This window comes from Mesoplodon bidens, assembly GCF_964165515.1.
Source record: "Mesoplodon bidens genome assembly, chromosome: 7".
NCBI classification, from domain to species: domain Eukaryota; kingdom Metazoa; phylum Chordata; class Mammalia; order Artiodactyla; family Ziphiidae; genus Mesoplodon; species Mesoplodon bidens.
The window spans coordinates 63,539,745-63,554,338 of NC_138164.1; the positions used below are offsets into that span (position 1 = coordinate 63,539,745).

The following is a 14,594-nucleotide window of genomic DNA, read 5'->3' on the forward strand; positions in this document are numbered from 1 at the left end:
GCTCAATGCTCTTTTGCACATGGGGAAACTGAGTCTCAGAAGGGGAAGTTCACGTTTTTTTAGATCACACAGCCTATTGGCTGCAAAGCCAGGCCTAGAACTAGCCCAGTTACTCACCAAAACTCTTTGAGCAACACGACCAAGTGTGGTCTTTGAAGGAGATGTATCTTCTTTTCTCCTGGGAGATACAATTGGGCTCATTTTAAAGCTAGAAGTGAGGAAGAAGGTCAGAAAACAGTCAAGTTTTCCCCACTTGGAATTCCTACAGGGTCTGTCAAAAGCGGGCAGGCTGCCCTTGCCAACCGCAGTCCTCACACCCTGGTGCAAAGGGCTGGCCTTGAATGGGCATCAGCTGTGGGATGTGTCTGCCTTCCCGCCTTCAGTCCCAAAGGGTCCCACCCACAGCCAAAGCCAGTGAAATTCCAAACGAACAAGCAAAGAGCCACTGCTTTCATACTTCCTTGTTGAGTTGGTCCAGAAGGCTGTAGAGCAAGCCATGCGGCAATTATGGAATCAGAAGGCTGCTCAGCCCTCATTAAATCCGCCCCACCTGTTAGAAAGAAGAAAGCCAATGTTAAGTTTGAAGGAGTGTTGGACAAACAAACAGATCTGTTGTTTGGAGTAAGAGAGGGTTTTTTTTTCAGTTCAGTCCAGCCAACGTTCACTGAGCATCTGTTATGTACTAGGCTTCATGATGTTGCTGAGGAGATGAAAATGAAAATTGAGCAAACTCTACTCAGTTATAAAATTATAGAATATTATTAGATCTGGAGGGAACATACGGCTCATCTACTTTTATGGATTTGGAAACTGAGGCCCCGAGAGGGAAATGACTTGCCTAAGGTCACTAATTCAGTTTTGAGCTACTTTAAACAATTGTATCAGTGTTTTCTGTTTACAGGGCACTGTTTCAATTCAGTAAATTTTATTTATGACATGTGTGGTGCTAGGTGATCCAAAAAGAAGCTAGAGCTTATGGGTGCATCATGCTCATTCAACAGATAAGGAAGCTGTGGCCCAGAAGGGGACCTCCCTAGGGTCCCATAGTGAGTCTGTCATAGAGCTTTAATTAGGACCCTACAATTCCATCCCAACTTCAGAGCCCCCCTTCCAGTACTGAGTGCCACCTGCAGCTCACCCCTCCCCAGATGCCAGGTGGGCAGCTCCATACTGGGTCTCTGTGCCATCTGCCAGCCAGGGCAGCCTGAGTCCTGGGGGAAGGAGTGCTGCTTCTCTGCAGGGTTCCTCCTCCTCCTCGGGCATCCCCGGCCCTTGGGCTCCTCATCTTCATCCCCACGCTAGCAAGGCCCCCCATTAACCAGTTCCTAAGTCCTCAGTCCCTGGTAATGGTAGCTTTCTTTGGAGTCTCTGTGGTGCAGGGGAGCCTCCCTGGGCTGGTGCCAGGGCTCCTGCACTCAGGTCTTAACTCTGCCCGTGGCTTGCTGTGTGCCGTTAGACAATTCGCTTAGCTTCTTGAACACCAAGAAGCTAAGAAATTGAACATCAATTTCTTTCCTTGTGAGTGTGGGGAAGATAATCTCCACCTGTCCTGCATATACAGGGGGAGTTGTGAGCATTCCACCTGTGAAGGCACTATCCAAACACAAGGTATTTTAAATGCATTCCTTTACTGTTAGCTGGTACCAGATGAACTTGTATTCTCTCCCAGCGCACACACTTAACAAGGGCTTTTGACACCTTTGTCACTGAACTTGGGTCCTTGGACTCTTTAATCAACAGAAATTGGTAAGAAGCCAGACGAGAAATTCAGGCAAGCTTTACAGGGGTTTGTGCTGCTTTAGCACGAGGGAGTGAGAACAAGAAACAGGTGCCTTTGCTCACTCCCTGAGCGGGGGCGGGCTGATTCCTTAAATGAGGTGAGGGCGGGGGCGGACTGGCCCCTTTAATGAGGTGAGGGCGGTGGTGGATTGGTGGGTCGGGCTGGAGGGGGGGCTTACGTGGTCAGCTCACCCTCTTGGTGGTGCTGTGTGCAGGGGTCATGGGCAGTTCCCTGCTTTTTCTCCCAGCAGCTCGGGAATGGCAGTCGGTTTGTGGCCTTTTTGTATCTCATTGTTCACAGTTGCTGGCATCGCACATGCGTGGTTATTTTTAGTCCCTAAGTTTCTTTGTATTTTGTTGCTGGAGGAGACGTTTGTCCAGGTGCGAGCACTCCAGTAGAGGGTCCCAGGTCCCAGCCTATCTCACCTTCGTCCAAAAGACTGAAGCTGGCATTTCAGGTGTTGCAGTGGTTGAGTTGGCAAGGTGCCCCGCTCCCTCCCGGGGCCTGAGACTTCCTGCCCTCCTCTTTGGCCAGGCCGGGAAGAGGTGGGCTGTGAGGCTGGGGAGACGAGTTCCAGTGCTGGCTCTGCCCCTCACTTTCTCTGTGACCTTGAGCAAGCTACCGTCCTCTACAGGCCCCAGAGTCCCCAACTGTAAAGTGGATGTGGTTGAACTAGGTGGATTTTGAGGGTCTTCCTGGACCAGGCGTTGTGGCTTCGGGGAAGGGGTGAGTCTTGTCGGGGGGAGGCTGCCGGAGCTGGCGAGGTGTGACTGCTCTTTGCCGCTGCCCAGGCTTCCTGGAGAAGAACCGGGACACCCTGCATGGAGACATCATCCAGCTGGTCCACTCCTCCAGGAACAAGTTCATCAAGCAGATCTTCCAGACTGACGTCGCCATGGTAATGTCGGGGTGTGGTTTTCATTGGGCAGGAAGGGCCCCCAGAAGCCAGGCCGGTATCTAGGTGCCCCCTTGTCTAGTGGCTTCAGCTGAGCTCCTCTGGCCATAGAGCAGGGGCGGTGCTTTGCTGTGGTTCCGGGAGGGGCTGGAGGGCCTCCAAGATCCTCCTATCGGGTCCTCTTGTACTAATGAGGGGGAGTGGGTTGGGTGCAAGGCCTAGAGAAGGATCACGTGAGATGCTGCAGAGCAGAGCTTAATCAGGACTTGGTTTTCCATGGGGTGTCCCCTCCCCCGCCCCAACCTCCAGCAGCCAACAGGGAGCACGGGCAAAGAGGGGACGTCCAGCCTTGAGGACGCGGACAGGTGTGGGTGTTCAGAGAAATGGGCACAAACGGCATATTTGCACCAGCCCTGGACCCCATATTGGGGGAGCGGGTGGAGAATTTCCCACCCTCGATGTTTCCTTTGTCCCTAGAGTGTCAGCCTGGACTCTGTAGTAGTGGGCTCAAGCCAGATTCAAATCCCAATTCCACCACCTTCTCAATGGGTGGACTTGTTTCCTGCAGGATTATATGCCTTTTTATTTCATATTTTCCTCCTGTCCCATGGCTTCCTGGAGAGTGCATGGAGGCTCAGAGGGAGGGCAGAGCCGCTGCCCCCTCAGTGCCTGTCCTGCTGCCTGTGTTGCCCCCAGCCTCCCAGAAGCCCAGACCACTGCCCTGAGGGTTGTCCTCTCTCCCTGGTGGATTTTGCTCCCTGTTTTCTGACCCGCCACATTCTCCTTGCCCCCCACCCCATCTCGCCGTGCACTGTGGTTCCTGTTGTAGTTTCTCTGTGGTTATTCATCGGGCACTCTCCGCCAGTCAGCAGCTTCTGCGAAGGTAAAAGACCCCAGCCTGGGGCCGGAGGATGGCGGGAGAGGCCTCAGCAGCCCTTGGGGCTGGGCTGTGTCCTCAGCCCCTGCGGCACTGAGGCTTCGGGAAAGGACCCTTTTTTCTTTATTGTTTTGGAGTGTGCGTTTTTGTGGAGTGCTTTGTGGAGTGCTTTGATTTTTGTTTTCTGAGTTGTTGTGTGGACTTCAGGCATCTCAGTTTCTTAAAGGAGGAAACTGAGCCCTAGAAAACGAGGTGAGACCTGCCCAGTGTATCGGGACAGGGCTGGGACTCAAACCCTTCTCTCCCAAGTTCTCTGCCTCCACGGAATCTCTTGGAGGCATCAAGGCCTGCTCCTTCCATCAGGCCCTACTAAGGGTTTCCACGTCCATGACTCAGTCAGATCCTCTGATTAACCTTGTGGATCAGGAGGGACAGGTGGTATTTTCTGAATTTTGCAGATGGGTGACTGAAGCTCAAAGATGGAGTGTGGTTCACTCCCAGTCACAGCATCCGGGGGAGCTGGGACTAGAAGCCACTCCCTGCCCCTTGACCTCCTTAGGCCCTGGAACACCATCCCTGGTGTGTCCTGACCCCCAGCTGCAGGTCGTGCGTGGCTCCCAAGGCGCTTTGGGCCCCAAAGATGCTGAGTACCCTTAGCAGCAGCATAGCTCTGCCGTCCCTCCGCCTCCCTTTTCTCTTCTCAGCCCTCAGTTTCCCCTCTGCCTAATGCTGACATCCTCTCACATTCGCTCTTAACGCTGTGTCCCCCTTCCTTCCTGCATGTCTGGCATCCCCCTGCTGCCTGGTGCCTTGCAGAGTTCTGGCACAAATCACAAAACCACAGTGGTAGTGCAGGGCCCCCAGCACATCAAGAGCAGCTAGGTTGTCTGGAAGGAGGCCTCTGTCCTCTGCCCACGGTCGGCCCCAGGCCAACACTGTGGCCCAGCTGGTTGATGGGATGAACATAGGGCCACCACCAGAGAGGGGCCCAGGCGCCTGGAGCTCCAGCACCGGCAGTCCCCAACGTGAAGCCCGCAAACTGCCGGTCGCAGTGTTGGTGAGACAGGTGTGGCTCTGGACTCTCCCCCAGTCTCTCCTGTCCTTCTGTAGACGCCAGCCCAGCCCCTACCAGGCCTACCCACTCGTCCTGGTCTTGGGCAGTCCCGGAAGACACTGAACCCATCTTTTCCTCCTACTTCTCTTTGCCAAGCCCGTGGAGGCATGTGAGGACCTCTCCATGAAGTTTCCTGTTCTAAGCCTCCTTCCCTGAACTCTGGGAATAGAACCCACTTGCTGAGGAACCGTGGAGAGGTCCAAGTGTGAGACTGTGAGGTGTCCAGAAGTGGCCCGCTCCCGAGGGTGTATTTGGAGCACAGAATGAGAACATGGCAGTGACAGATTTGATACCAATTACATCTACTCTTCTGGCCCACTTAGGCACCCCCGTGAGTAATTACTGTGGCCCCTACCTTACAGGTTAAGTAACTGGGGCCCAGAGAGGCCAAGGTCTTTGCTAGAAGCCACACAGCTGGTAACACACAGGGATTGGTTCCAGGTCTGTCTCAGGGAGGTGCAGGGACTTGGCCAAGGTCACGTACAAGTGAGGGCTACAGTGAGGCTTTCTTGTCCCTGCTCCTTTTCATCGTACCGTGCTATCTGCAAGCTTTGCCTCAAGGAAAGAAAATATGCTTTGTAACTGTTGGAAACATGATAGCTCTGTTAAAGGAACAAGGAAATGGGCTTGGTGAAGTGTGGATGCTGAGTCAGTTTACTGGATGACTGTGTACTAGCCGCAGCGCTCTCCTTAGAGTGAGGGCCCACATCCTTCCGGTGATCTGACCTGTGTCCTGCGCAGGTCCCCAGCCCCTGAATTTCCACCCTTTTGACTCTTGTGTCTGCCTCCTCAGGGCGCCCCAGGCAGCCCCACCCCAGTCGTTGCCGCTGGAGGGAGCAGCAGAGGGGGTGGCTCTTCCAGGGCGGGACACCACCCCACCCCCAGCCCCAGGCACATGACCCAGGCGCCCTGAGTCCACGGGACGCTGGTTCACTCCTTATGCAGGTGGCCCCTCCTGACAGTGACTTCCCAGCCCCAACCACGTCATGCTCGGGTGCCTGCGCCTCACATCCCCTCCGAGGCATCATTTAACGCTCACCTTTGGACTTCTCACTTCTGCCTTTACCCCATCCCTAGTTATCTGTGGATTATCCCAGAAAACAACAAATGTCGGAAAAGATGACCTTTCCCCTCAATGAAATTAAACCAAATCAGAAACTAAGTGGCCAGGGAAGTGAGCGCAGATCCTGGGATCATAGGCCCCATTCACTCATTCCTTCCTTCCATCACAAATACCTACTGAATGCCTGTTATATGTCAGACATCGTCATTGTGCTGGGGACACAGTAGTGAACAAAACAGAAAGAAACCTCTGTCCTCGTGGAGCTTGTGCTCTAGCAGAAGGAGGAAATAGTTAATAAGCAAATAAATAAGTGGATTACATAATGTCAGATGGTGACTTATGAGATGGGGAAAAATGAAGGAGGGAAGGATGCTGGTGGTGGGGCTTTGCAGTTTTGAATAAGGGGTCAGGAAAGGCCTTACTGAGAGGTTGGTGAGGAAGTGAAGAAGCCAGCCACGTGCATTCTGGAGGAAAAGCATCGCAGAGAGAGGGAACAGCAAGTGCAAAACCCTAAGGTGCTTTTTAAGCCCCAACCTGCCCTGGGAAGAGCATGGAGGCAGGGATGGCTGGAAGGGAGGGAATAAAGTGGTGGAGAGGCTGGAAGTAACTGGGACCAGGTCCTGTGGGGTATGTGGGTTCTTACAAAGGACCTTGGCATTCATGCTGAGTGGACTGGGGAGCCATTGAAGATTTTGAGCTGGCTGGGGGAGGGGAGACATGACTGGATTTGTGTTTTAACAGCCTCACTCACTCACTATCACTGTGTCGATAGTGGAGTGGAGGGCGGTGTGGAGAGTGGGCGACAGAAACAGGGAGACCGGTTTGGAGGCTATTGCAATAATGAGAGAGCCATGCAGGCAGCTTGGACCAGGCTGACAGTGGAGGAAGTGGTAAGAAGGGGTCAGATTCTGGGTCCATTTTGGAGGTAGAGCCAATAAGATTTGCTGACATATTGGATATGAGAGAGGAGGAGTTGGGAATGGTTCCTAGATCTGTGGCTTGAGCAGTTGGACAATTTCTTGGAGCCCATGGACGCTAGCAACCAGTTCAGCACAACTTCAGTTCAGCAAAGTGTTGTTGATTGTTGCTGTGCCAGGCCCTGGGGCACAGCAGTAAACAATGCAGACCCGCCTGTCCTCACGGGGCTCACAGCCCAGCAGGGAAGACAGACAGAAAGGAGTATTTCCAGAGTGCTGATCGAAACCAAAGAAGGGTGTGTCCTATGTGTGTGTATGTTGTTTGTGTGTATTGTGCATGTGTGCATGCTTTGTGTGCTGTGTGTGCTCTGTGTGTGTATTTCTGTGTGTGTGGTGTGTATGTGTGTTATGTGTGTGTGTCTGGTGTGTGTGTGCTGTGTGTCGTGTGTATTTGTGGGTGGTGTGTGTCTGTGTATATGTGTGTACATTTGTGTGTTATGTGTGTCTATGTATGTGTGCTGTGTGTCTGTGTGTGTGCACACACGTGCTCCTGGCAAGGCCTCTAATGCAGGCTGGGTACAGCCCACCCTGGACAGCTTCCCCCCCAATTGGGGGTCACCCAGTGCTGCTGCAGGATCAGGTTCTGGGGCAGACTTGGGGGCTGCAGACCTGACATTCACCCTACCCCAGTGCAAATACTCCTCAGCTTCTCTTGGCAAAATCCTAGAATATATTCCAGATAATACTAAAACAGAAAACATGGCAAATTTCAGAATAGCAAGCATTTGCTCTTTCTTGGCAAGTTTTATTTCATTCCGGGGGCAAATGGTCTAACTTTAGAATGGGTTAAATGCCTCTCCCTTCCCCCACATATCTCACACATTGACATCTGCATCCTTGGTTTTTGGTGCTACAGGATCTCAGATAAAATGATGACTCATTTAAAATATAAAATCTTACAATAATAATCAAATTCACTAATAAAAAATCCTCACCCAGGAAATTGCCAGGAAAACAATAACATCAAAATGCTTTGGAATTGAATCTTGTTTCTATGTCCACTTTCTTGGCCTGAGAGGTTGTGCTTCCTGTTTGTTGCTCAGGTCCTCCCCCAGGACCCCAACTCATTTCATAGTCTTCTGAGAGGGGGACCCCAACAGGGCAGGGAGGTGCAGGGGGTCGCTGGCCGGCTCACCCAGATAGTGGCTGGTGGAGCACGGGGCCCTTGGGCCTTGGTGCTGGACTGCGGCCAGAGGCCAGCTGTGTGCCTTCTTAGGAGGCTTATCTGGGTCTGCCCCGCCCCCCTGCTGCTGACCTGCTAATCCCACAGGGAGGGCAGAGGGTGCAGGTAGCACCGCCGCCCTCACGGGTTGCTGCTGTTTACTGAGACAGACTCTCACAGCCTGGTCAGCTAGATGGCACTGTTCCCATTTAGGAGACTGAGGCTCAGTGCTGTTTAGTGACCTGCCTAAAATCACGGGATTCAGAGGTGGTGAGCCAGGGTTTGAATTTAGGTCTGTCTAACCCGTCTCTAGAGATGACCCCATCGTCCTGAGGCGACCAAGTCTGGCCACTCATTTATACTGGGAAGGGAGGATGGAGACTCAGAGAGGGGCTGCGTCTTGCCCAGAGTCATCCAGCACACCAGGGCGTGTGCCTTGCTCCTGGGCCCAGGATCAGGGAGGCTTCCCAGAAGGGGATGCGTCTGGGATGCAAGCTCCAGCCCAGACCAGGCATGTCACAGGAAAACCCATGTGCCTGGCCAGCCTGTTTCCTTGGGCGGCTCTCCCTCAGGCCCTTGACCAGCTGACCTCTCCCCTCCTGCTTCCCTTCCGGAGGGCTGGAGGGGTACGGGTCAGCCCCTCCCATCACTGTGGTCCATCCCCCCAGGGCGCCGAGACCAGGAAGCGCTCGCCCACACTCAGCAGTCAGTTCAAGCGGTCACTGGAGCTGCTGATGCGCACGCTGGGTGCCTGCCAGCCCTTCTTCGTGCGCTGCATCAAGCCCAACGAGTTCAAGAAGCCCATGGTGAGCAGCCCTGGCCTGGGAGGGGGCGAGGGGGAGGCAGATGGGACCAGCCTGGGGGGTGGGAGGGGCTGGGCCGAAGGGGCAGGGTGGGCTGGGCCATGTGAGACTTTGCCCTCTGTGGGGAATGGCAGGGCCCCTGAGGGGCTTAAAGAGCAAAGTTCCTATTTACTGGAGGCAACAGGTGCTCTGGAAAGAGCCTGGACTCTGTAGTAGTGGGCTCAAGCCAGATTTAAATCCCAGCTCCACCACCTTCTCACTGGGTGACCGTAGACAAGTCACTTCATTCTCTCGTGCCTCAGTTTCCTCACAGATGGAAATGGGACTGATCATACCCACCTCCTGGGGGTATTCCATGCAATAATGCATGCAAACTGCCTGGCGCCTAGGAAGGCACTCAGTAAATGGCAGGTGTGTTTCTTGCTGTGGCCCTGACTTTGAAAGCCTTCTCTCCTTTGGTCCAGCCATTGACCACCTCCTCCTAGAACCCTTCCTGGATTCCTTTGACTGGTTGGGAACATTTTCGTGTTTGGCTTTTCTGAATAACAACTGTTGAGCCCTTTCTGTGTGTCTGGAGCAGAATGGATTGTCTCTCCACAGCCTCATTCAGCTTCCCAACAGCCCAGGAGGGAGGGACGTTTATGGCCCCATGTTCGAGATGTGGGACCAGAGGCTCAGGGAGGTTGAGGGGCTTAAGGCTGCAGATCCAGGAGCCTGGACCGCCCCTCCCTGGGAGCCCTCTCCTTCCCCAGCTCTGGGAGGTGTTGTTTACCACAAGCCTCTTCCCAGAGATAGGAGGGGAGGCCCAGGGGAAGCTGGGGCCTGAGGGTCTGGGGAGGGACGGAAGGCGGGAGGCCAGTACTGGGCCAGGGAAAGTGCCTGTAGGGAGAGGAAACAGGTGGCGGCAGCCAGCCTTCCGCATGCTAACTCTGTCCCCTGTCCCCTGCCTGGAAACATTCCCCAGAGTGGGCTGGCCAGTCCCCCTGGGGATCAGGACCGGGTCTTCAGGGGTGTGAGAGTCACAGAGGGCTCCAGCGGGCTCCCCTCTAAGGCAGGAGGTCCAGGGGACCGAGGCCAGGGCCCTGTAGTTGGGCACCATCTCTCTTGCTCTCAGATGCCTCTGGAGCCTTCTTTGGGCTGACCTCAGCATCTGTGGCCCGGCCCTTGGCTGCAGGACCTCCTCCCTGGGCCTCCTGCCTCCTGTGCCCCACTCTGGTCCTCCTCCCCACTGCAGTGAGAGACATGGTTCTCAAACACACATCTGACCCGATCACCTTCTGCTTCCCTAGGCTGGCCTCTCAGGTCCTTCACAGCCCATCCACCAACCCTGCTGATATCACAAAAATGACTTTGTGCCAATTAGAAAAATGTACCTCTTCCTTAAGGAAGGTACTTTGCTGTCAGCAGCCAGAAAGCTGTCTGAAAAACTATCAATCTAAGATGGCTATAATATGAAGGGTGACCCCTGGGGTTGTACAAGGCACCCACCACCTGCACAACCATAATCCTGGCATGGATTAGCCTCCTCAGTCCCCGTAAAATCCCCCAACATGTCCTGTGCTTTCAAGCTTGCTCACCTTTGCATGAGCTAGCCCCTCCAGCACCCTCTCTCCTGTCAGGGTTAGAGCAAAGGTCCTCTACGAAGCCCCCTCGAGATGTCCCAAGGGGAATTAAGCTGTCCTCTGTGCCCTCAAAGCACTCAGCTCACCCCACATGAGGGCCTCATTCCGTGCTGCCCCGTGGGTTTGGACTGCAGAGGCGCGTCTGGTCCCGCCTTTGCTCCTCATCTGCTGTGTGACCTTGGCCTCTTGGGGCCTTTGTCTGGGGCCAGGAAAATGCAGAGCAGGGCTGGCCTCCCAGCGGGAGCCTCCAGCGCTGACGCCCTTGGCTCCTTGCCTGGCAGCTGTTCGACCGCCACCTGTGTGTGCGCCAGCTGCGGTACTCGGGGATGATGGAGACCATCCGAATCCGCCGAGCCGGCTATCCCATCCGCTACAGCTTCGTGGAGTTCGTGGAGCGGTACCGAGTGCTGCTGCCCGGCGTGAAGCCGGCCTACAAGCAGGTACGGAGCTGGGGGCATAGGCGGGCGGGAGGGAGGGTCCCAGCTCTGGGCTGGGCAAAGGCCCCAGTGTTCTCATTGGAATAGTGTGCTGGGCATGACATCACCTCGGCCACCTCAGGTGTGGCTGGGAAAATTGGGGTCAGGCAGTGGAGTGCATCTGAGAGCTTCCATCGCCATGCTTGGCTGGTGTGGACTTAACACATGTGGTGAGCGGGCCCTGGCTGTTAGCTGGAGGTGAGGGTTTTATAATCTTCGGGCCGAGCTAAGGAGAAGAGTGAGGGTCTGAGGAGGCAGGGCCCGGCTGCGACCACACAGAGTTAGGGCCAGAGCTGGAGCAACAGCCCTGCCTCCCAGCCTTGGGAGGGACACCAGGTGGGCTTTCCACTGGTGGGGCCACCCATTCTCTTATGTACCCCCCAGGATGACCTTCGGGGGACATGTCAGCGCATGGCTGAGGCTGTGCTGGGCACCCACGATGACTGGCAGATTGGCAAAACCAAGATTTTTCTGAAAGTGAGTACGGCCTCTGAATCTGGCTGCCTTGGCAGGGCTGTGAACTCCCAGCACAGTGGGAACAGGTCCTAGGGGTGTGCTATAGAGGAGTTGCAGCACCGAATGGGGTCAGTGCTGGGCCTTTGTGATCCTCCTGCCCTGCAGCTGTGGCTGGTTGGAGCAGGTAGTGGAGGGGCAGTTGGTACTTGAGAGCATCTATGACCTGGAGGTGGGGTTGGAGCAGTGACCCTGGGTGAGGAAACCGAAGGCCATCAGTGGAGGTGGGCTCATCAGGGAGGCCTGGATTCAGTCCTGACCCTGTGGTTGTCTGTCCTGGGAATTTGGGCGGGTCACTGGCCCTTTCTGAGCCTCATTTTCCCATCTGTAAAATGGGATGTGCTTGTGGTAGGGGGCTCTTGAGTGTACCTTTGGTCCATTCCCTTTTTTCCCGCCAGGCAGGGCTCATGCCAGGCTGTGGTCGGCTGTGTGCTACTCACCTTGCTCTCTGGTGTCCCTGGGCCTGTTCCCGTGCTCCCCGAGCAGACACCTGGGGCCCTCTGGCTCCCACCACAGTTTGGGCAGGACTTTAGGAGCTGGGCGGTCAGGGAGGGGGCAGGGCTGGGAGCAGGAAGCTGGGCCGGGGGAGCTTGCTGGAGCTGGTGGAGACGGGACAGCTAGAGCAGGGACAGTGTGAGCGCTGGCTTCTCCATTTCCATTTCTGCTGTTCTAGATTTCTGGCTGTCCTGGGTGATGGGGCAGGGCTCCTTCCTCTGCATAGGGTGGGCCCAGGCAGCCCAGGACAGCTGGGGAGAGGGAACGGGGGAGCCAGCCCTGCGCTGGAGGGAGTCCTGGGGTCTAATTCCTCCCTGGCTGAGGGGCCTGGGCTAGTGCCTTCATCTCTCTGAGCCTTTATTTCCTCATCGGAAAAGCGTGTTGACTGTTCCCTGCCTGTGTGTCTCACAGCTGCCACCTGGAGAGCACGTTCCGTGGGCCAGGCCCCAGTGGGGGCTTTTTTCATCACTCATTTAGTCATCACAGCAGCCCGTGAGGTAGAATTATTATGCCCGTTTCAGAGGCTTAGCACGTAGAGGTGAGGTGCCCGTGGTCAGGCGCTGCCCTGGAGTGGAGAGCAGGGCTTCCAGATTGTGGTTCTGATGCCCAGCCCACATGGGTAAGGGAGGGAAGGCATGCAGCATGATGGCATCTAGTGCCAGAGACATCATTGTCCCCATCCTCCACATCCTCACTTTTCTGGGCTCTTCAGAAACCAGTAGTGGTTTCCAGACCCCAAACATCTGCTTCTCATTCATTCACTCACTCGTCCAGAAAGCCTTGGCTGAGCAGCCCCTCTGTGCTGGGCCCTATCCCCAAGTGATGTGTCCTGTGATTATCTGACGGATGTTCCTCCCCCATCAGGCTGAGATTCCCCAGGGCAGGGCCCAGGTCTGCCTGGTTCATTGCAGCCTCACCCCAGCACCTAGCACATGGCTGGCACATGGAGATATTTGATTCGTGTATTGAACGAACCATGAGTTTTGTCCAACTGGAGTGAGGGTTAGGGGCTCAGGGGTGAGAAGGAGAGGGGGCTGGAGAAGTGGGCAGGGCCTGATGGTAGAGGACCCGGGTGCCAGGGGAGGAGACCAGGCTTGACCCCGGGAGCCAGTGGGGTATCTCTGTGAGATCTGTCCTTGAGGGAAGGCTAGAGACCAGAGCAACAGAGGACAGGAGACTGGTTAGGAGGCTGTTTCTAAGATCCTGGAGAGAAACGGTGGTGGCCTGGCCCAGGCCAGGGGCTGATGTGACAGAGACCCCTAGAAGAGCTGGCACTTGGGTACAGATGGCCATAGGATGAAGCCAGTGTGTGTGCCTCTTGGGCCCCCGACTCCATGCAGTCAAATTAGGCCCGCCCCCCCCCCCGTTCCCTTTGTCCCTCCCAGGCCTCTGGCATCCACCACGACAGTACCTGTCTGTACTTGTGGCTGTGAGAGGCTGCCCCATGGAGCCAGAGCAGGGCTGGGAGCCTTTGGGGCCCAACTGAGCCCTAGGCCTGGGCTCTGAGTGAAGGAAGAGGGGGCCCACCTGGGGCGGCCTCAGCTCTGGGACTGGAGAGGTTGGTAGGGGCGCCGCTCAGGAGCTCTGCCCTCCAGGACCACCACGACATGCTGCTGGAGGTGGAACGGGACAAGGCCATCACTGACAGAGTCATCCTCCTCCAGAAGGTCATCCGGGGGTTCAAAGACAGGTTCGTGCCCAGACCAGCTCTTCCCCACCTCAGCCCGCATGTGTGTGTGTGTGTGCGTGTGCTTGGCTCACCTCTGCCCCTCCCACGTGAACATGGAATAAACACCCATGTGCACAGCATGCACACAGGGTCATGCGAACAGGGTTGAACACTCAGGCACGTGGATCCATCTGTGCCCCCGTGCCCAGTAACACAGTACCCCCACCTACACACAGGCTTGCACACGTGGGTACATGAGGCACACAAGTGGACCCTCTGTTGGTCTCAGATGCCTGATGAAATTTCCCAAAGAGGAAATCTGAGATTTTGTGAGTTACAAAGTGTGTCCCATATTCCATGTAAGGGGCATGTGTACAGCTGTGTCAGTTCACAGATGGGCAGGGCTGACTCTGGAGTGTGATTCAGGCTCCACAAAAATCCCACAGCCTGCATCTTTTGCAGTTCATCTGGTCACTCCCTTCCTCTATCCATCCACCCACTTGTCCATCTGTCTGTCCATCTGTCTAGCCATCCTTTATCCATCTATACATCCACCTGTCCCTCCATTCGCCTGTATGTCCATCTGTCCAGCCATCCTTTGTCCATCCATCCACCTGTCTGTCCATCAACCTGTCCCTCCATCCATCTGTCCGCCCCCTCCCATGGCTGTGCCCTCGTTTGGGCGTGTATCCAGGAATTGGCTGCTGGCTCACCCACACTGACGTAGCCATCCTTCACTCCTCCCTTATTTATTTCTACGTTCAGGAGACACCTGCTGTTTGATGTGTGGTCTCTTGTCCTCCATCAGGTTGAAGGTGACTGTCAGCCTGTAGAAGCTGCCTAGTGTACACAGGGAACAGCATGGCGCTCACTCAGTCAGAAAACCAGGGCTCCAGCCCCAACCTCATCAAGTCTCAGTTTCCTCACCTATAAAATGAGGGAGTTAGGTAGCCAGTAATAAGTGATGTTTACAGTTTTCAAAGTGTTTAATCTTTATTTACTGACTACTCATAAATTTATTCACGAGTAACCTTCTGAATGTCCACCTTACTGGCTTTATGTGACAAGGCTGTGAGGCAGGCAGGGCAGGTATTATTCTGCCCATTTTACAGATGAGGAAGCTGAGGTGCAGAGAAGTTCTATGCCTT

General features: G+C 55.1%; 1 protein-coding gene across 4 annotated transcripts in view; it reads left to right on the forward strand.

Moving 5' to 3' along the window:
- The window catches only part of MYO7A (myosin VIIA), a gene marked incomplete at its 5' end in the record, with an annotated part of 87,956 nt that overhangs the window by 18,882 nt on the left and 54,480 nt on the right, over positions 1-14,594 (forward strand). For all 4 annotated transcript variants that reach the window (XM_081238637.1, XM_081238638.1, XM_081238639.1 and 1 more), the window contains 5 exons: positions 2,572-2,678; positions 8,537-8,674; positions 10,575-10,733; positions 11,154-11,246; positions 13,373-13,467. In XM_081238637.1, coding sequence (XP_081094763.1) covers positions 2,572-2,678; positions 8,537-8,674; positions 10,575-10,733; positions 11,154-11,246; positions 13,373-13,467 — 592 coding nt within the window. The remainder of the gene's footprint in view (positions 1-2,571; positions 2,679-8,536; positions 8,675-10,574; positions 10,734-11,153; positions 11,247-13,372; positions 13,468-14,594) is intronic.